Here is a 22,104-nt window from a genome sequence, read left to right on the forward strand (position 1 = left end):
GGATGATGGTGGATGAATTTGGGTGAAGATGGATGGCAATGGAGGGTGAATGATAGGTTGGATTTTTGGAGTAAACCCTAAACTCGGGATCAAGAGGTGATCCCAACCTATTTAGACTAGGTTATTCTAAAATCTCAAAGCTTACCTATTTCATTCATACCTATCCCTTAAATAGGGAGTTTTAGGGTTAGGGTTACAATAATTCCCCATAATGCTCTTACATAAAAAGTAATTAGAAATAACTCCTACTTAAAACAATATAAGAAATAAATCCTACTTAAAACAATATTAGAAATAAATCCTACTCAAAGAAATATAAGAATTAAATCCTATTGAGTGAGTTGTTGTTGTCTTCTTCGTTGTGTGACTCGGTGTGCTATTGAGTCCACAACATGATGATTTCACTCGCACAACTTGGTTGTTTATTTTTAAGGAGCGTTATGAGATACCATCTATTTTTAAATCTTTTTATGCGATGGTAATGACACAATTTGGTCAGAAAATAAAATTCCTCCAGTCTGATAATGCCAAAGAGTATATTTCAAAAGACCTTGACTCATTTTGTCAAGTGAATGGCATTATATATCAGACATCATGTGCCTACACTCCTCAACAAAACGGTGTGGCCGAACGGAAAAATTGTTATATTTTTGAGGTAGCTAGAGGTCTATTATATGTCATGAAAGTTCCATATTTTTATTGGCCCCATGTTGTCCTTACAGCATGTTTTCTTATAAATCGTCTACCATCTACCGTTCTTGGGAATAAATCCCCCTACTCTAAATTATTACCACATGATGATCCATTTGCATTACCATTGAAAGTCTTCGGTTGTCAATGTTTTGTTCATAATACATTGCCTAGACATAGCAAACTTGACCCTAAATCTATCAAATGTATTTTTTTGGGATACTCTCGCACACAAAAGGGTTATGTTTGCTATAGTCCTTCTTTGCAACGTATATTTGTGTCCAGGGATGTAACTTTTTTTGAAGACTCCTCATATTATTCTGATAGCATTCCACCTGGTATGTCATCCGTACCAAGTTCTCCTCGACCGGTTGTGCCTCGTGATACAGAGATTGCTCAACCCCCAGAGCTAGTGGCCGACACCACACCTGCCGAGTTATCTGATCCACCAGAGGTAAGTCCTTCACCACCAGTCATTTTTTCTTCTCAATTTGATACTAGTCTTATTGCTATAAGAAAAGAACCTCGATCATGCACTCAACCTTCTACTTCTCATCCTATTTCCAATTTTGTGTCTCATCATCGTCTCTCACCTTTATGTTGTCAGTTTCTTTGTTCTATTTCCTCCATATTTGTTCCACAGTCATATAAGGAGGCTCTACAACATCCAGGGTGGAAGGTAGCAATGGATGAGGAAATGAAGGCCCTCAATGATAATCACACATGGTCTCTGGTTCCACTACCTACAAATAAAAATCCTGTTGGTTGCAAGTGGGTTTATACAGTCAAACATAATCCGGATGGGACCATTGCATGACTGAAGGCTCGACTGGTTGCCAAAGGTTACACTGAATGTTATGGTATTGATTATGATGAGACATTCTCTCCAGTGGCAAAAATGACCTCGGTACGTATATTATTATCCTTGGTAGCTCATTCATCTTGGCCCATATATCAGCTAGATGTCATAAACGCATTTCTCAATGGTGATATCAAAGAAGAGATTTATATGCAACAACCACCTGGATATGTGGTTGAGGGGGAGTCCGTATGTCGCTTTAAAAAATCTCTATATGGACTAATGCAATCCCCACGGGCATGGTTTGAGAAATTTAGTCAAATCATCATAAAGGCGGGTTTTTACAGATGCTCTGCAGACCACTCGGTATTTATTGAGAACACGGCAAGAGGTAAGGTGATTCTAGCTATTTATGTTGACGATGTTATTTTAACTAGGAGTGATTCTGAGGGCATTCAGAAAAATAAAAGAAAGAATATGTGCTGAATTCAAGACGAAGGATCTTGGATTGCTGAAATACTTTTTGGTTATTGAGGTCCTACAATCCAGATATGGGATTATTCTATCCCAAAGAAAATATGCCCTTGATCTACTAGAAGAAACAGGTATGATGGGATGCAAACCAGTAGACACTCCTATGGATGCAAATACAAAATTATGTGGAGGCACTGGAGAAGATGTAGATATTAGCAAATATCAAAGGTAAGTGGGAGACTCATTTATCTGTGTGTAATGAGGCCAGACATTTCATACGCAATAAGTGTGGTAAGTCAGTACATGCACAACCCACAACTTAGTCATTGGCAAGCACTTGAGAGAATACTACGTTATCTAAAAGGAGCTCCTGGAAGAGGGCCCCTCTATAAAAAGCATGGCCACTTCAACATTGAGAGATTCTCGGATGCAGACTGGGCCGGATCTCTAGATGATAGAAAATCTACTTCTAGATTTTCCATGATGGTTGGAGGAAACCTAGTTATGTGGAAAAGCAAAAAACAAAACGCAGTAGCTCGTTCAAGTGCAGAAGCAGAGTACTGAGCCATGGCACACATTGTAAGTGAACTCTTATGGATAAGATCTCTTCTTACTGAATTGGGATTCTATAAAGAAGGTCTAATGGATCTATATTGTGATAATCAAGCTGCAATACATATTTCATCAAATCTAGTCTTCCATGAAAGGACAAAGCATATTGAGGTAGATTGCCACTTTATTAGAGAAACATTCCAAGCTGGTCTCTTATCCCTAAAGCACATATCATCACAAAATCAAGTTGGAGACATTCTCACCAAACCAGTCACTCACAAGTTTATGTCTACCATATGCAGCAAGTTGGGCATGTATGATGTCTTCTCACCCCCAGTTTGAGGGGGAGTGTTACAATGTAGGGCCCACCATGGTGCTCGAGCTGGTGGGACCCATCATGTGGTCGTAGGCCATCAAGAAGAATCCTAGAGGACTTGGGACACCAAGAAGAGTCCTCTCCCAAATCAAGCACGAGTTAAGGAATCAAGAAGTACAAGCTGAATTGATCTAGAAAACTTGAAGATCAAGTGGGACCTACAAAGATCTCACGAGTTGGAACTCTTATCAAGGTGCGCTGGAGGATCATGACGGGTCCACAAGGATAAGGCCATGAGCTGGCCTATCCATTATGTGCACGTGAATAATAAAGGACTCCTGGTTCTTCTCAAGTTAGTCTTCTAGTTGTTTAGTTTAAATAGACTTACTTATATTGAAGAGTTAGAGTTGGAATGTAATTAGGATTCAATGATAAGGTGTATAAGGATTGTACCTCCTTCTCTACTATAAATAGAGGTCTTGTAAGTCAAAATATATCAAGTCACACATTCAATCCCGAGTTGGTTCTCTCTCTCCCTCTCCTTGCTTGGCGCAGCTCACTCTTTTCCTTTTTATTTTTTTTTGCTCTACCCGAGAGTTTTTCTCCCCTTTTCTTTTTTTTTTCTTTCTTCTTTCTCTTGTTCGTGATCATGGAAAAGGGATCCTAAATTTAAAAATTTAGAAATGGATAATTATAATTTATAATATCGATAATAAAACTATAAGCCAAATTACTATCTTTAAAGAACTAAGCTAAAAATTAACATAAAACAAGTACGGATTCCTAAGGGGTTTGTTGATGCCTTATAAGGGATATGCATAATCCTTTCAATTATCATATAAGATCTCATTAGATTTATCCAATGTCTTATTTATCTTATCATGTATAGTTTATCTTCTCTATTCTAAATTGTATAAATACCACCCTTACTCCATTGTAAAGGTGTGGTTCAGTTCATCCTCTAGTGTGGTTCAACTCATCCTCTAATTTGGTTCATTAAAATATCTAATATGGTATCAGAGCATATCAATCCCTCAGCATTTGTCGTCCTCCCAAATTTTATTATTCGCTTCCAATGCCACTTCACCTGTAACTCACTCTCTGCCACACCTTCCCAAGCTGAACCACCCAAACGATGAATTCTCTCTGATTTTGTCTACCCAAACCGCTACCAATACCACTGTTCTTCCCAGCCACTACCAATGCCGCTGATCATCCCAACCGCTACTAGTGCCACTACTCTTCCCAGTAGCTACCAATGCCACTGTTCTTTCCCGACCAATGACGTTACTCTTCTCAATCACTATAAGTGTCGTTGCTCTTCCCAGTGGCTACCAATGTTGTTGCTCTTCCCAATCACTCCCAGTGTCGTTGCTCTTCTCAGTCACTACCATTGCCGCTACTTTTCCCAACCACTACCAGTGTTACTGCTCTTCCCAACTACTATCAATGTCGTTGCTCTTCCCAAGTACTACATATGTCACTGCTCTTCCACATCTCTTCACAGGACAACATGATTCCATTTGCCCAGCCGCTACCAGTGTTGCTACTCTTGCATTTATCTTTACCGAATGATTCGTTCTCTTCAATTTCGTTTGCCCCAACCGCTACTAGTGTCATTACTCTTCCACATCTCTTTATCGAACGATGTGTTCTCTTCGATTTCGTCTGCCCTAGCCGCTACCAATATCGTTACTCTCCTACATCTTTTCACTTGACAATGCGATTTTATCTGCCCCAATCGCTGCTCTTCCCTTTCTTACAAAACAAGATTGGCCTCTCTAACTAGTGGTCTATCTTGAGGGGGCATGATAAGGGATAAATATAATCCCTTTAGTTATCAGATAAGATCACATTAGATTTATCCCATGTTATATTTATTTTATCATATAAAATTTATATTCTTTATTCTAAATTGGATAAATACCACTCGTTCTCAATTGCAAACTTGTGGTTCAATTCATCCTCTAATATGGTTCAATTTAATATCTAACATTTATAAGGTAAGTGTGTTACCAAGTTATTCTATCATGTTTGATCACTTCATCTCATATGAGATCATTTAAAATTTACAACTTGGCGTTCTTGTTGCTTTTGACTTTTGATGCTTTATAGTCATATTTATTACTTATGACTTGAAATCATAGGGATTATTCTTTTATTTAAGTTTTTTTTTGGTGGAAGTCTAGAGTCAACAATCAATGTGCTTGTGTCACGAGTCTAACTAGTATTAACTGTGAGTCTCACGTTTCACTGAGGAATTTGTCAAGGATCAGCTTCGATACATGTACCTGAGCATGCTATTGAAAAAATAATTGAAAAACAAATCTATGTATTTGAGCACTTTTCAGGATGAACTAACTCCTTACATTCAAGAATCAACTCCTTCGTGCAAGTGCTTGCCAATGATGTAGTCTGAACATTGACCCTTATCCACATGAACTAACTCCTTACATTCACGAATCAGCTCCTTTGTGCAAGTGTTTGCCGATGATGTAGTCTGAACATTGACCCTTATCCACTTGAACTAACTCCTTACATTCACGAATCAGCTCCTTTGTGCAATTGTTTGCCGATGATGTAGTCTGAACATTGACCCTTATCCACATGAACTAACTCCTTACATTCAAGAATCAGCTCCTTCGTGCAAGTGTTTGCCGATGATGTAGTCTGAACATTGACCCTTATCCACAACTGAATGGTGCGTCAATAAGTCTCATAATTGCTCTTTAGCTTTAACTCTTTGGGAGCAACTATGAACACATCAGGAATTGAATCGTCCATATCAGGCATTCATGTGGAATTACAGAAGCAGTGTTTGAGCATGACCTTCTCAAGTTCTGGGAGAAGGATTCTGGAAGATCAAGTCTATTACAGATAGAGTCTATGGAGAAAATATTACAGTATTACAGCATGACCTTCTCAAGTTCTAGAGTCAAGCCAACCCAATGAACTTCACTCCCATCAGAATCTAATGGTGGGTTCACACAGTTCTGCTCATACAGTTCCAACATCTGATTGCTAACCTCTGTAATGTTTGGAATTTAATAAACGTCAGTATGCAGTAGAGACTACCTTCCAACCATGTTTGCCAATAAGTATAGGCAAAAAGGTATCTAACATACCTTCCAATTGTTGCGGGTTTACATCAAATTCTTGCCACCAGACTTTACCATCAGATGGAAGCTCCACTTTGAGAAATTTGGCAGCAAGGAATATGGCCCCTGCTGAAATATGGTGAGGTTTGAACTGAAGGCAGAGTGTTGTTCGTAGCCTGCATTACACACTTACAACTTGATAGAGCAAACAAAGAAAGAAAGGCAGAAAAAAGGAATAGTGTAGCACAAAAAATAGCTGGAGAAGCACATTGTCACGTACCCATCATTGACGAAATTCCATGCAACTTGTGCAAGGGCATTCTGAGCAACCTTAAATTTCTTTAATGCTTCAAGAAGCGGTTTGTATGGATGGTGCACTTTAAGATCAATTCCAAGAGTTGCCCGTACAAGTCTTTCACCCAGAAAAATAAGCTCCTTTTGTTGTGCATACACTTCCTGCAAAAGGGGATGCCGAATAACAGCCTCAGCAGCTCAAGGAAGATTTTAATTGAAATGACCTTGACAGTAATCTGAATAAAAGAGAATAAAAAGCACAAAATTTCAGGGAAAGTAACAAAATTCTTGAAAGAATTTGAAACTAAAGCAGCATTTAACATAGAAAATCCACTCCTACAAATTGAGCTTCTTAAAAGACAAGAAAAGTGAATTCAGGTTAAAGTAAATACAAGTAAACTTAAGAAATAAAGGAAAAATAAAAACAAATACCTCCTGTTTTATTCTCTGCGAGGCAGAAGGATCCTTTTTGTGGATGATCTCATATGAAACAAGAATAACATTCTTAAGAGGGTGAGGTGTTTGTTCAACTTCACCAGCAAGGAACATGCACACTGTCGCGATGGTCTGCAGTGTAAATGTTGACATAAAACTATTGACAAGGATTTGGCAAGAAAAAGAAAACACAATTTTTCCACAGAAGAAAACAATCTGACTTAGCTTACCCAACTGAATTTATATAGCAGCTTTTATTTTTTTGAATGTTATAACAACAGTTGGAAAAATAAATAGCATAATTGATTTAAAAGAATTTTTTAACCTGCACCAATTCTCTAATCTGGGCATCTATAAGATGTCATAGCATATTATCATCTTGCTGAACCACACTAAAATGGAAAGTCCAGGTAAAAATACCAAATCATTACATACATCAACCAACTCTTCTGCTGGTTTCTCTAATAAAGTGGCCAAGTCAACAACTATTTTTATTCCAAAAGGTGGATTAATTTTGTTAGAAAGAAAAAAAGAAAGCACAGAAAATCACCCCGGAAAGGAGGCAAACCAATAAAACAGAAAAAGAACAAAGAACAAAGAAATTACAGAGGAACAACAACAAAAGAGACTCTCACAAATACGACTAATCCGGGAGGAGATTGTTCACAACAAGGTATTCACCAGAAACCCTTCTCTAGAAAGAGGAATCCAGAACTAAGTTCACTTATGAGGTACACATACCCAAGATATAGATGCAAGGGAAAAGTATCCAGAATTTCCATTAGGCACGGATCAAAGATCTGAGGAGTCATCTGCCTTAAGCAGACCATAATATGAAGTCTCCCTTCATGATTAGAGGATCCAATAACTAGTCCTTCCTCAACAATCAAAAGACTTAAATTCTATTCCAATTAAGAATTTGAGGAATTTTACCTGTCTATACGCACACTGTGTTTAGATTGTTATGAGGAATAACGAAATTCTACCCTACATAAGTTTTGGCATGAGTTGAAAGCAAAGGCACTAGAAGTTTCAATTTTCCAAATTCACCATGAAGTTTCTTAGTTTGGACAGTTTCTAAAGAAAATGTTATAATTATCTCATTATCCAGTCAGGTGAAACTTTTTCTGTTAGTAAACCTACTAAATTTAGCGTCAATAATGTGTAAGGGCATAAAACTTTGGCCAACCCATGTGGCCTTAGCAGTGTCAATTAATGTCCAATTTAACTTTCCTGTTTTACGAGCTCTAAGCTGGACAAGTTCAAATTAAGGTTGGACCTGATTCTTTTGCAATGTAGTTCTATACAAACCCAATTAGACCATGGAGAACAAAGATATTTCCATATTTTGAGTTGAGAAAAAGAGTTTTCAAGAATTTCTTCTCATCCTTAAAGAAGCTTGCCATTGTCAGCTTTTCAAGTATTCACAGTTCCAACTTTTCAACACTTAGTCCAACTAAAACCAAATTGTTGCCGCTGGCCTTTTTTCTTTTGATATAAGGATCCTTTAGGGTTGAATCATCCTCTTGAGGATCCATTAGGGTTGAATCATCCTCTTGATCCATCCCACCTTTATCTTTTCTCTCACACAAAGCATGCCCTCGCTAAGATATTTTCTTATTTAGTTTTATTTCAACAGCAATCAAGCAATATGACTTGACCGTTTTCTCTTCTTTTCACCTTGCAAACCCTTGTTTGCATTACAACACTAGCAAGACCAGGGTTTCCTCTAGAGTTCCCATCAAATTTTAGCTTGACAAGACCAAGAGGACATTTGCATATCATAATAAAAAAACAGCATGTTCAAACTTGACTGGACATAGAAGTTAAAGGCAAACACTCACCCATCTATCATTCTTGGCATGAGATTGATGAAGAAAAAACCGATGACAAAATACTATAGCTGTAGCAATTGTTACCTGGGGCCTGCAATTAAAACCAAAGGTCATCATGTTGATGCATAAAGAAGAAATAAAAGAATAGGAAGCATTTTAGGAACAATCACTCATAAAAGAGCAAAAATTAAACAAAAAATAAAAAATAAAAATAAAATATTTAGAAACAGAAAAATATTAAAATATAAAGAACACTTTTAATGAAGATCATTTTTTTTTCTCGCAAACAGGGCAAAGGTAGACAAGACCATTTAACGATTACTTGGAATAGGACAGTTTGTTATTTTTGCGATCAGTAGACTACTACATTGTTCGCTCCCTTCACAGCGCAACTTTTTACTCATGTTTACTGATTAAGGGGTGTAATATATGTGCCATTTGGAATCAACTTTCTGCAATATAAATTAAACACCAATGGCTTGAGCTGAGCAACACAACAGCTCCTTCTATTGACGTCTTCATATTTTATTTTCCTCCATTCTTCTTCTCTTTTCTTCTCCTTCCGCCTTCAGATGTCTCCTTTCTCCTTCACAGATGTGAAGCCTCAAGATACATGATGAAAACATCACACCCATTACATTCAAAGGACTATAGTAACAATAACAATAATTGCTTTAAAGAAGGACTACAATAATTGCAACAACAAAAAAAGTGAGCTCAAGCCCAAGTAACAAAATACTAAACACCACATAAAAAACATATATGCACCAAGGTAGCAGCAAATATCATATTACTTCCCATCCATTTGAAGTATGAATCTTAGATGCGAAACTTACAAGAAGCATGAAAGATACCACCTGAAACTGACAACAGTCATGGAATGTAAAGGTCAACCACTAACCAATCCTTATGGAAATTGTTAGCTTTTTTGATTGTTTTAGGTCTCACATCCCAAGATCAGCTAATTTTGTGGCTGATGTTCTGGCCAAGCAGGGAACCTCCTTGCAATCCCTTGTTGTTAGGGGTTAGCTCCCCTGTGTAGGTTTCTCTTTGTTCTCTCTCTTAATAAAATTGCGTTTTATAAAAAGAAAAACCACTAACCAATCCATGCACACTACGACCCAAAAGGGTTAAACAAATCCATGCATCCTACAACTGAAAAAGGTAATTAAACTCGACCAAAAGCCACTGTTTAGAATATACAATATGAACGCTGATTTCTGATCAACACAATACATGGCTTAAATATTTAAGAGAGAGAGAGAGAGAAAGGGCAAAAGGATACTTGTCTGGCTGTTGACCCTCTAAAACTATGATGTACTTCAAGACATGTAAGGTTAGTGCATTACGCTAGCTGTTTGTTTGCAACTCATGTTCAATAAAACTTGCATTGAAAAACAGGGTTGTGAAAATGAAAAAGTTGGAGAAAAATCAGACCAAGACAAGGATCTTGATTGCACCCTCATGGTTCCTCAAAAAATAAAAATAAAATAAAATAAAGTAACCAAATAATAAAATAAAATAAAATCTTGATTGCAACCAGAAAATTGAAGGAAGGAAAAGTAACCTCACTTTTACCGAAAAGATAACACAAGATGGATAAGTCATCGCCCAATACAAGCATCTCTAAATCAAATGAAAATACAGCTGTCATATCTAGATTTGGTTAAGACTAGAACTCAGAAAATTTTATAACCTTAGAAAAGAAAACAAAACTATGACATCGAATGACCTCTTCAAGGACCAAATACAACTCAAGTTCTAGTTTTGAAGTGAATAAGCAAAAAATGTTGAACGTCATGCCAATGGTGTTTATATATAACTATACTACAAAGAGTTTGAACTTACAATTTTTTAAGGACTTCTATTGCTTGGAAAAGAGGCATGAAAGGGCTTCATGAGACAAGAGGGCAGGTGTCCCCAACAACAAGAGATTGATGAGAGGTACTACTACCCGCAACAACAGAATCCAATACATGACTGGCAGATCTAGGAATTTTCTGTCAAGAGACTTTAAATTTCTAACAAAGATCAAAGATCTCATTGAAAAATATGAACAGTCTCCAGAGAAGTGGAGTTCTGACACATCCAACTTATCCCATTTTCTGATTGTTGATCCCCTTTCATAACAATAGGAGAGCTAAAATCTGACTGAAGATTTTTAAACGTTGACGAAGAGCATGAAAGACACCTCTAATTTGGATTGTGTTATTCAAAATAAAGACCTATAACAGTTAACAAAAGAACTGTGGTAATATTGTGATGTAGCTCAAGAAAAGGGAATTTGAAGTACTTTTCCTTTTATATTAGTCAAATAACTGTAGGGACACAACCAAGCAGATTAAACAGGGAACCTATCCTGCTACGTGTGGGACAAGGACAGTTGGATGTAAAGATCTGTGCAGATACAGGGCGGGAACAAGTTTTCCCAACCCCAACCTGCAGCCACTCATTCCATATAGCCCTTTTAACTTTTTATAAGATCATATGAAGTTTTATAAAAAATTTACAATATAAAATAAATCTTTTGCATGAGGGTAGTTTAGAAAACAAGAATTTTAGCCAGAAAATTGAATTTCCTTTAGCTTTTAATGAAAAACTGAACTAACAAAGACAGAAAAAGTATACGTTATTTAAAAGGGTGTATTGGGAAAGAAAAAAGATGGGTCATCGTATGGATGGCCTAAGAATGGAAGAATGGGGCAAGGTCGATGTGGAAGGGTGGGGTGATACAGTGGGCAAAGGTTTGGAAATCAACTCGTATAATTGATCTCCAATCAACTACCTTTCATACCTTTGGGTTTTAAGTCTTGCCTACAGGTTAAGAATTTTCACAAATCTAGGAATACGATAAGGCTTTTACCTAACTAGTAAAATCCCAACCTTGCAGATTGTTAGGAACTTAACAACCCCAATTGGAGCTTCAATTCCGAGAGGTCAAACTTTGGAAAATCCACATGATTTTTGAACCCTATTGTTGGATTTTGGTGCAGCTCCACTTCTATAGGTCAACCTTTTGTCCCCTACCAGTAACAAAGTGGTGGGCAAAAGGAAGCGGAGAAGGACAGCTGCGACCACTTCTATAACAAAGAGGAGGGGGGTGTGAAGGTGCGAATGAGGCCCTTTTCTAATTGCTTTTCTAGTGTTTTTTGTAAATTCATATCTAACTCGCAATAGTTTTTTTATTTAAGACTTAAAACTGATTGTAACACACAATAAGAATCCATGCAACTTACAAAAGCAGTATAAGATCCATTGAATCTTCAAAAATAAAATCTCACTAACACCCAAGTGCAAAATGAGAAAGGTCTAAAGTTTATAATTGAACAGGAGTTCAACATTCAATTGCAATGTAACTGGAAATCCATTCCAAGATCTGCTAATCACCTAGCAGATGTTCAAGCTAAATTAGGTGTTTCCCTCCAACATCTTATTGAGGAGGAGACCATCTGTCCCCACCTCTTCCCCCCCTCCTCTCTCTCTCTCTCTCTCCCCCTCCCTTTTGTTCTCTTGGAGCTCACACAACCAAAATAACTAACTTTTAAAAATAACGTCTTGACTGAATTAATCAGGTAACTTCCACAGCCATAACCATTTCTAACTATCCTTCAAATAAATACAGAAAAGAGATCAGCATGGAACTTACACTTTAAGTCGCATGCCTAAATCTTGCAAGAAAGTGCAGTATGATTTGCGAATATAAGTCTCCTTCTTCAAATCAATGCCATCTCTTCTAGATGGAGAATTTTCTTCAATATACTTCCTGGAAAAGTACCAACTAGAACCACGTTGGTCATGGACCTCCACCTTGTCATGGAAAACACCAATTGCTTCACAGTCCATCATCTCATGCTGTGAAGTGTCCCCAGATAACATTCCAGCCATGTAAATATTTTAGTCCAAACTAAAACAAATTATCCAGAGGGGTCTCGCTAAAACACTGCTTTCTCATTCAAAGAGCCATCAATGCAAGAATTCCTGTCCATCAGACAGCACCAGTAAGAATGTAATACAACTTAATATACTAGAACAAGAATTAGCACTTAAAAAGAATATGTTATCAATATAACTATCCATACATCAAGTAGAGGAAAAAACCAATTTGATACATTTCTTTACAAGCATAGAATGCCATTTCAAAGTATCAACCAGCCTATTGACCAGTTTGTAACAGAGACCAGCAAAACCAATATGACCAGATAATATGGTATATCAGTCTATAAGAATTTCAAAAAGTTTTTAAAAAATAAAAAATAAAACTCCATCTGTTGAAGATAGGATCCACTATACGAGTTCATAGTCAGATCATAAATCAACTAGTAAAAGGTAAGTGGTCAATAGATTGCAATTTGGTTATAGTAAGAAAGTGGAAGAGCAAGAGGAGGTCATCAAGAATAGCCTATAAAAAGTCTTTATCTGCTCTCTGGAAGGATCTTCCAGCCCCCAATAACCACATTCATATATTTAACTCCACACATTTCTCTCACCTCACAACCCCTAATTTCCACTAGGAAATTATTAAAAAACCTAAAAAAAGCACATAACAAACTGTTTTTTATAAAATGGTACTGTAGTTAAATCCAGATTGGTCTGAGTTAACAAGTTCCAGAAAGTGATCAAATCAAGAGGAGAACAAAAGAATGTTAAGTGTAAATGAGGAGAGCACCAGAATCGGTAGCACCTAGTAGTGTGAAAACAGTAACCTGCAACAACAAAAAGATAATGCCAAAGCATTAAAATATGATTAAAGTAGGTAAGTAGAGGTAATTTACTTCTTGGATTTGCTAGGGTTAAAGATTATTTGCTTCTCGAAGTTTGTGCATGAGAAGGAGAGTGACTCATTTCCCAGCAGAATATGAACCTGGATGAACACTTTCAAACAGACATTCTAGATGTTCCCAAAAATTTCCATGTATTAGTGATAAGTGGAAGTTGTAGGACACAAGTGGCGAATTTTGAAACGGATTTGGAAGAAAATCAAGGACTAAGAAGAGGATAGGAGACAGCCAAAATTACAGCACACCAGACTGAGGAGAAGCATGGTGCACAACGCAAGGATCTTTGGTAAAAACTCAAGAGTGCCTCTAAGATACAGAGAAGCGGTAGTAGAGTGATTAGACATCAATGGTGAGGAGTAGAAGGTAGAAAAAAGCACAGTAAGCGAGCAAGGTGTGTCATTAAAGTATTCCAAACGGGAGATTTTGAAAAAATAAAATAAACTTTTTAATAGTTTGAAAATTAAATCTTAATGCTGGAAACACTGTGTGACTGCCACCAAACAAGAAAAGAAAACAAGGGAGTAGATGCAAACAGCACAAATGTTGACAAGGAAATTCAAGGATTACGTGTCGGAGCATATGGCAAAACAAAATGATAAGTTCTTAAGACATGGGCGAGCAAAATGACGAATTTGCATTTTATCGAGGGCCAAAAGATGGATATAATAGAAATAAATGAGGAACAAGAGGTCTATTAGTGCACAAGGCACGACCAGATTGCAAAGGTAGAATTCAAGCAGGTGAAATAGCTGGAACCTAGAAACAGCCATGCTGCGTGCACTGACATAGTTCAGAAAGCCAAGAGTTTCAGGAGATTGAAGTCAAAAGTCATTGTGTAGAGGAGAATTCAATTGGGAAGAAAACTCCTAACTTTGGCTAGTCATTTTGGAAGGAATCAACCCAGCAGCCAACTTTAAAATAAAAATTACATAAAAAAACTGCACGACCTACCTTCAATATAGTCAAGCATTATTTGAAGTAGCGAAGCAGTGTTTGTCTTGTTTGTCTTGGACAACAAACCTAACAAATATGTTAACCTTTCAAAGAGAAAACACACAACTTCTAGACGGACTAGATCCAGTTCAACCATTATTGACACCGAAATTAAGTCTGCAGTACGCCTGAGCATTACTAATAGAAGTGACAGATAAAAAAATACATATATATATACATATATATATATATATATATATATATTTATATATATATATATTTATATATATATATATATTTATATATATATAGAGAGAGAGAGAAAGAGAGAGAGAATCAAAACCTAACATAAACCCCTACCGACAACAACCCAGCTACTTTGGAAAGCCTTTAAAATTTTCCAGCACAAATTCCACAGAATTCACGGACCTATTCAAACAGAAACCCAGAAAGTTCTCACCCGAAGAGATCATACCTATTGTTATTGCCCAAGCCGAAGATTACAAGACTCACAAAGAAAACAGGGTAACTTGACAAGCTGTACTGATACCAGTGCGAAGAATAATAGAAAAAAACAAACAAACAAATAATGAGAACATCAAAACACAAAAGAACAATTTCTTTTCAACAACAAAGAATAGATAGAGGAAGGCAGAGGAGACAATGAAGTAAATTGAACATCAGTAATCCGTAGGTACCACTCCTTGATCGCTGCTTCAATACAAGATAGAGACGAGAACGGCTGCGTCTGGCCGAGCAGAAGCAGAGACCGAAAGATAATCGGTGCTGTATTTTGAGGGTAATGTAATTGAGGCAACAGAAGCCTGCAGACCAGGCTACCGTCCGCCGGAACCGACGGACCACATATCCGGCATGAATCACAACGCCGCCACAATTAGAAATTTATAGTTTACAATTTCGTGTATAAATATGTGATGTAAATGGTTTGTAAAGATGTGGTGAATAAAGTTTTTAATCTTTAGTTTGCACGGTACGTACCTCTGCTAATCTTTATTCGGGTGGAGCACTCGGACCCTCGCGTGACCACGATCACTTGGCCCCCGAAGTCCAAGTGATCCACTAATTGAACTTATTTTGTACAATAATCATTTTGTTACTGTAAATTGTCACCAATAATCGGAGTTAGGCTTGGTTGGATCCATTGGTTCAGCAAAATACGCAGCTAATCACACGAGTGCGTCAGGATTGGCCCACAAACAGCATAAGTGGATTTGATGGCAGAAAGGGGGGGTTAGTCCACAATAAAGTGGAATGAATTTCTCCTGCATTATATAGTTCATAAAAAAATGGTGTTAGTAGAAAGAATTGAATTGAAGTGAGATTACACAATTTTCATTCGCTCAGGCAAAAATGGGAAAAAGTTGATTCTTACCTATTTTGTGAATCATCAATTTTTTTCGCGCGATGCGCGTAGCTTCCCCCCCACCCCCGTCGCCCTTCCTCCCTCTCAACCTCCGTCACAAAGCACGGGAGGCCGAGTCTTCCCCCCCCCCCCCCCCCCCCGTCGCCCTTCCTCCCTCCTCTCCCTCTCAACCTCCGTCGCAGAGCCTCTCAACCTCCGTTGCAAAGCACGGGAAGCCAGCCTCTCGGCCTCCCTCTTTTCTCCCTCTCGGCGTATTGTCGGAGCGTCGCCTTCGTCGCCATTGCCCATTGCCCTGCCGCTGAGGAAGACGACGCGCGGGAAGACAATGTTAAATTTTTTCTAACTTCGGAAAAATTAAAACATCGTCATAATTGGTTTAATTATCCAATTAATTAAACCATTTTCATTTTTTAATATATTATTAATTAATAATATGTAAAATATATATTATGTTATTGATAAATTAATATATTTATTTATTTATTATTTATTTTTTATTTTGTATTAAAATAGTGAGTTTTAATTTTAAACTATATCTTATGTTATTAAAAAAATTATTTTTTATTATATTCACTTATGTTATTTTAAAAAAATTTATTTATTTTAAATAATTTGTTCTAGTCACACGTAATTAGTATATTAATTTATAATAAACTGTAATCATTAATTGGTTTAATTATCCAATTGTTATAATTAATTAAACCATTACGTTTATTTACTATATTCTCTTATGTTAATTTTTTAATTTTTTTATTAATTTTGTATAATTTATTCTAGTCACAATTAATTATTTTTTTAATTTATAATAAACTATAATCATTAAGTAATATAATATAATTTTTTATTAATTAGGATATTAAAATATTCTAATACTACACATTAAATCACTTATAAGTGTAGTAACCATATTTATTTTGGTTAATTATATATTTAGGTGTATGTTCTATTTAAATATATTATAAAAGGTTACTCATTCTCTTCTTTATATCATATTTTTCATTTGGGGGCACTAACACTAGAATCTGTTTTCCAGCCACTTGAACTCATCTACACTAACACCCAAACATGAGTTGAAGTTGAATCAATTCATTTCACTTCAATTCAAATTCATTGTGGACTAACCTCGAATGCGAACTCGATGCTTCTCGCCTTCGGTTCAAGGGAGGAGCGAGAAACGGTGTGAGGCATCGAGTTCTTCTAGGCCTCTTCGTTAACTCGGCCGATTTTTTCTTGGAGATTCGAATAACCAAGAGGCAATCAACCAAAGAGGTAACCTAATTCGCCCTCCTCGATCTCCTTTCTGTCTTCTCCTTGATCTCCTTTCTTCTTTCATTCTTTTTGTCTTTCTGTCTTCTCCCGCCTCAACGAAAGGCCATCGGTCCATGCTAAGTTTGCGTCGTCTCCTCCTATAGGCAGATGAGGACGATGACATAAATATTTATGTATTTATGTTTTCCTTCATTGAGATATTGTGCGGAGACATTATTATCTTCTGTTATTATTAAAATTAAAAATTAAAATAATGATTGCTTACGAAACTCTCTCAAAGCCAAAAAAACCCGTAGAAAAACAGACCATGTCCATGATGTCTAAATATTAAAATATAAATAGTGTTATAATGAAAAATGGCAGATAATTTTAATGATAACAAATAAAATAAAATTACATCAGCTAAATATTAAATTATTAGTGGTGATTTTTTTATTATTTATTTAGATTAATTTTATCAAATAAATATATTAATTATTTATATTAGTTTTATCAAATAAAGATTAATTATTTATTTCTTGACTTTGCCTTGTGTCACGATCTCATGAGACATACACAACAACAACAAAAAAGAAAGATAGAAGGAGAGAAAAGGTTGTGGGGGGGGCAGTGTTGAATCACCTCCACCCTCTATATAAATAGATAGCCTCATAAGAAAGAAGGCCTTTTTGGAGAGAAACAAATTGTTGAAATTTTGAATAAGCACTTTAGTGAAGACTCACATGATAAATTAAGTTAAAAAATTAGTCACACAAAATCCTTATTAATTTTATTAGACTTTCACCTTTGAATTGCAACAATCAAATCTCTTATCGCTCGCTATTTTGGTGCACTTCAAATCCAATTGTCATGATAGTTTGGTCAAAATCGAGTTAATTACTCAAATTAAAATTGGTCAAATTGTCAAAGTAAAATCGATAACTCTTAGCATCATGCAAGATATGAGAACTAGCAATGTTCTTGTCTATGATGCAAATAAAGTGACGCCGGACAGGATAGCGATTATTCTGCAGACGATACCACCGGTAATCTACGGGGAAAATTTGCAAGAGGTCACCCTAAAAACACAAAGAAAATCTCCTGCTATTTCGAATCAATATCTCAAAATCAATAATAATCTCCTCTCTGTTCACAGAACAGAGTTTTAACCAAAAATGCAACGCCCCCGACAAGCCCGGGCTACAACTCAAAAAACAAACAAACCCGAACCCTCAAAAGTCTGGTCCAACCCGGGTTCAGGAAAGGGATCTGACTATGGATCCAACTTCTTACCCACATCCAACTACGTACCCGCTTCTCTTGCATCAGTCACCTCGGGTTCGAAAGAACTCATCCTCGAGTTCACATTAGTGTCAGCGGAATCCATAAAATAAGGACGCAAGTGTGTGACATTAAAGACATCAGAAGTCCTCAAATGACTGGGGAGGTGCAATCTGTAGGCGTAATCATTGATCTTTTGCAAGACCTCACAGGGGCCAATCTTCCACGCCTTAAGCTTAGAATACTCGCCAGTAGGAAAACGATCACGAGTTAAAACTGCCCAAACAAAATCACCAACATAAAAAAGTACATGACGACGGTGACTGTCGGCCTTAAACTTGTACGTGGCATTACTCTCGTGAATGACCTACTTCACCTGCTCATGGATACCTCGAAGATGGTCTACCATCTCATCTACCTGGTGACTCAGGCGACCCACACGTGGGATAGGGGCCAAGTCAAGCACCCTGGAGGGATTCTAACCATATACAACCTCAAAAGGGCTCATACCCGTGGTTCGGTGTTGCGACCTGTTATAAGCAAATTCTACTTGAGGTAATGCCAAATCCCACTGCTTCAGTTTAGTGCCGGACAAACTTCTCAAAAGGTTTCCCAAACTTTGGTTCACCACCTCAATCTGACCATTCGTCTGGGGGTGGTAGGCGCTGCTAAAATTCAACTTCATCCCAAGTTTTCCCCATAAACTCCTCTAGAAATGACTCATAAACTTGGTGTCACGATCGGAAGTAATGGAACGGGGAACACCATGTAAACGCACAATCTCCCGGAAGTAAAAATGGGCGATCCGGGCATCATCTATTGTTTTTCTGCAAGCTACAAAATGGGTCATTTTGGAAAACCTGTCAACCACAACCAAAATAGAATCCAAGGCCCTTTGGGTATGGGGTAATCCCAATACAAAGTCTATACTAACATCAACCGAAGGGGCTTCAAGTACCCGTAAAGGGGTGTATATGCCCACATTAGTGAGAACTCCCTTAGACCGTTGGCACACATAACAACTCTCCACATAATGAGCCACGTCACTGGGCAGTTTGGGGCAGTAATAGTGAGAAGATAACAAAGTCAACGTCTTATCTCGCCCAAGGTGACCCTCGTTATGAAGTTCACTAATAAGCAACTAACGTAGTGAACACTCTGGAATGCACAATTTTAATCCACGAAACAAATAACCATGATGCAGAATAAAATCATGGCATTGACCATCAATTACCTCGCGAAATATCCTCCCGAATGAAGGATCTACAACATACATATCAGAGAAAGCCTCAAATCCTGCAACTCTGGCGCTCATGGTGGTGAGGAGTAATGTACGACGGCTCAAGGCATCTGTAACACGATTCAGACTCCCTGCTCGGTGTCTCGGTGCAAATGTGAACTCCTGCAAGTACGTCACCCACTTGGCATGCCGCCTACTCAGCTTGTGTTGGCCTTTGATGTACTTCAAGGCCTCATGATCAGTGAATAGAATGAACTCCTTCTGTACGAGGTAGTGATGCCAATGCTTCAGGGACTGGACTATGACATAAAACTCCAGATCATATGTGGAATAATTCTTCTTGGAACCTGATAGCTTCTCACTAAAAAAAGCTTTGGGCCGCTCCTCCTGACTAAGAACACCACCAATGCCAACCCCGGATGCATCACAGTTCACCTCAAACACCTTCTCAAAATCAGGAAGTGCCAAAATTGGTGCCTCTGTCATCTTTTGCTTGACCAGTTGAAAACTGGCCTCCGCCTCCTCGGATCACCAGAAATCACTTCCTTTGAGGCACTCTGTGATAGGAGCAATCATAGTGCTGAAGTTTCAAATGAACCGATGGTAGAAGGACGCCAAGCCATGAAAACTGCAGACATCGTGCAAGGTCTTTGGTGTGGACCACTCCAAGACCGCATCTATCTTCGACTGATCTGCATGAACACCATCAATAGAAACAACAAAACCAAGAAAAGTTACAGAGGAAGTGAAGAAAGAACACTTCAGCCGAGTCACGAACAGGCGCTCCATCCGCAATATCTCAAAAACAGCACGGAGGTGATCAAAATGGGATGCCCACGTTGGACTATAAATGAGGATATCGTCGAAGTACATGACAACGAATTCCCCCATGAATGGTTGTAGAACCTGATGTATAAACCTCATATATGTGTTGGGCGCACTGGACAACCCAAACGGCATGACCATCCCCTCATACAGCCCATGTTGCGTCTTAAACGTTGTCTTCCACTCATCTCCAGGCTTTATTCTGATATGGTGGTATCCGCTCTTAAGATCAATTTTTGAGAAGACCTTAGAACCGGACAACTGGTCTAACATAACATCCAGGCGAGGAATAGGAAATTTGTACATCACTGTAATCCTGTTGATTGCTCGACTATCATCACACACACGCCACGAGCCATCTTTCTTTGGCACCAATAGGGCAGGAACTGCACATGGGTTCATACTCTCATGGATGTAACCCCTTTCCAACAACTCTACCACCTGTCGCTACAACTCTTCGGACTCCTTGGGGCTAAGGCGATACGTCGGCCGATTAGGCAAGCTAAACCTCGAAACAAGGTCAATCTGATGCTGAATATCCCTCATAGGTGGTAGTCCAGGAGGAAGATCCTCTGGCATCAGGTAAGAAAACTCTGCTAGGAGCTACTGCACCTCTGCTTGTAAATCGGGATCCACGTCTGTGGCACTATGCCCGCAAGGTAGTAGAACATAGACTACATCTCCACGCTCTATCTCTACTAAAAACTTAGACATTGAAAGCAGGTTAGTAGGACCGACTATCGGGGTAAGAGTAGGGCCTTCCCAACGAGGGGCCAACACAATCTTCTTCCCTTTGATGCTAAGGGAATAGGTTTTCTTCCGCCCATCATGAATAATGTTGCGATCATACTGCCAAGGTCGGCCTAATAATACATGACAAACATCCATAGATACCACATCACACCAAGCATTATCAAAATATTTCATGCCGATGGAAAAAGAAATGAGACATTGCCTATCTATTGTTACTTCATTGCCTTTAGTCAGCCACGACAATTTGTACAGTTTGGGATGAAAATCTGTCTTCAACTGTAATTTCTAGGTAGTCTCTTCAGACACTAAATTCTCACAACTGCCACTGTCAATGATCATCTTGCAGAATTTATCTGTGATTGTGCAGGTAGTGTGGAAAATATTGGTCCGCAACCAATCATCCCCTGAATCCCCCTTGGGAGTCAACAGACTCTTATGAACAACTAGAGTCTCATGGCCATCACTGTACAATACGTCTCCATCCTCGTCATCATCATACACAGGCTCACCAATCTCCTCATTTTCGTCTACCACGTCTTCCTCAATTAGAAGATTTTTGCTCTTCTGACTAGCAGGCTCCCTACACTCAGGGGCTTTATGTCCCTGCTCACCACATCGGAAACATCTAATATTTGAGTTAGAAGTACCTTGTGGAGGCTACTAGGCTGGACGGGATTCCTGAGGGCGAACTGGTCAGTTGCGTTGATCGCTTCTGATCATTGGCCTTCTGTTCTGCTGTTTTTCCACAGCCAATGCACGCTGATATGCCTCAGAAATGGTCCACAACATCCTGCAGGGGCTGTCATAACCCCCCCAAATACCATGCCACCATCTGCTCTTCCATCTCAGATAAATCATTCGTGGAGATCAACTGATAGAACTCCTCCATGTAATCATCCACTGATCGCAAGCATTGCCTCAACAAATGAAGTCGTTGAAACAAGGTTTGAGTGTAGCCGAAAGGAAGGAAATGACCTTTCATCTTCTTCTTCATCTTCTCCCAATTAGTGATCTTGGCCTTGCCTTGCCAGTCTCGTGATCGCCTCAACTGCTCCCACCATGCAAATGCTCTGTCCTTGAGTTTGATGGCAACCAGTTTCACCTTGACACGATCTGGGACTTCCTTATATTCAAAGATACGCTCTATTTCATGTAACTAGTCGACGAAT

General features: G+C 38.2%; 1 protein-coding gene across 1 annotated transcript; it reads right to left on the bottom strand.

Moving 5' to 3' along the window:
• Positions 1-5,146: 5,146 nt before the first annotated feature.
• On the bottom strand, positions 5,147-15,087 carry LOC137944205 (cyclin-T1-3-like). Its single transcript, XM_068789784.1, has 7 exons — positions 14,903-15,087; positions 12,140-12,471; positions 8,503-8,584; positions 6,656-6,790; positions 6,210-6,385; positions 5,957-6,105; positions 5,147-5,859 (listed from the first exon to the last, which is right to left on the bottom strand). Exons 2-7 carry the CDS (start codon positions 12,376-12,378, stop codon positions 5,738-5,740), a joined length of 903 nt encoding a protein of 300 aa, XP_068645885.1. The 5' UTR covers positions 12,379-12,471; positions 14,903-15,087; the 3' UTR covers positions 5,147-5,737.
• Positions 15,088-22,104: the final 7,017 nt, after the last annotated feature.

This window comes from Aristolochia californica, unplaced genomic scaffold, assembly GCF_029961685.1.
Source record: "Aristolochia californica isolate CCGP_79_NKW_82.1479 unplaced genomic scaffold, dmAriCali1.0.hap1 SCAF_11, whole genome shotgun sequence".
NCBI classification, from domain to species: Eukaryota; Viridiplantae; Streptophyta; class Magnoliopsida; order Piperales; family Aristolochiaceae; genus Aristolochia; species Aristolochia californica.

Bases quoted from the DNA above. Each gene is read 5' to 3' on its own strand.
- LOC137944205 (XM_068789784.1), bottom strand. From the start codon at position 12,378: ATGGCTGGAATGTTATCTGGGGACACTTCACAGCATGAGATGATGGAC. The intron at 6,791-8,502 runs GTGAGTGTTTGC...TTTACACTGCAG, and splicing joins ATGCCAAGAATGATAGATGG to ACCATCGCGACAGTGTGCAT. The intron at 5,860-5,956 runs GTATGTTAGATA...CAAACATTACAG, and splicing joins AAACCCGCAACAATTGGAAG to AGGTTAGCAATCAGATGTTG.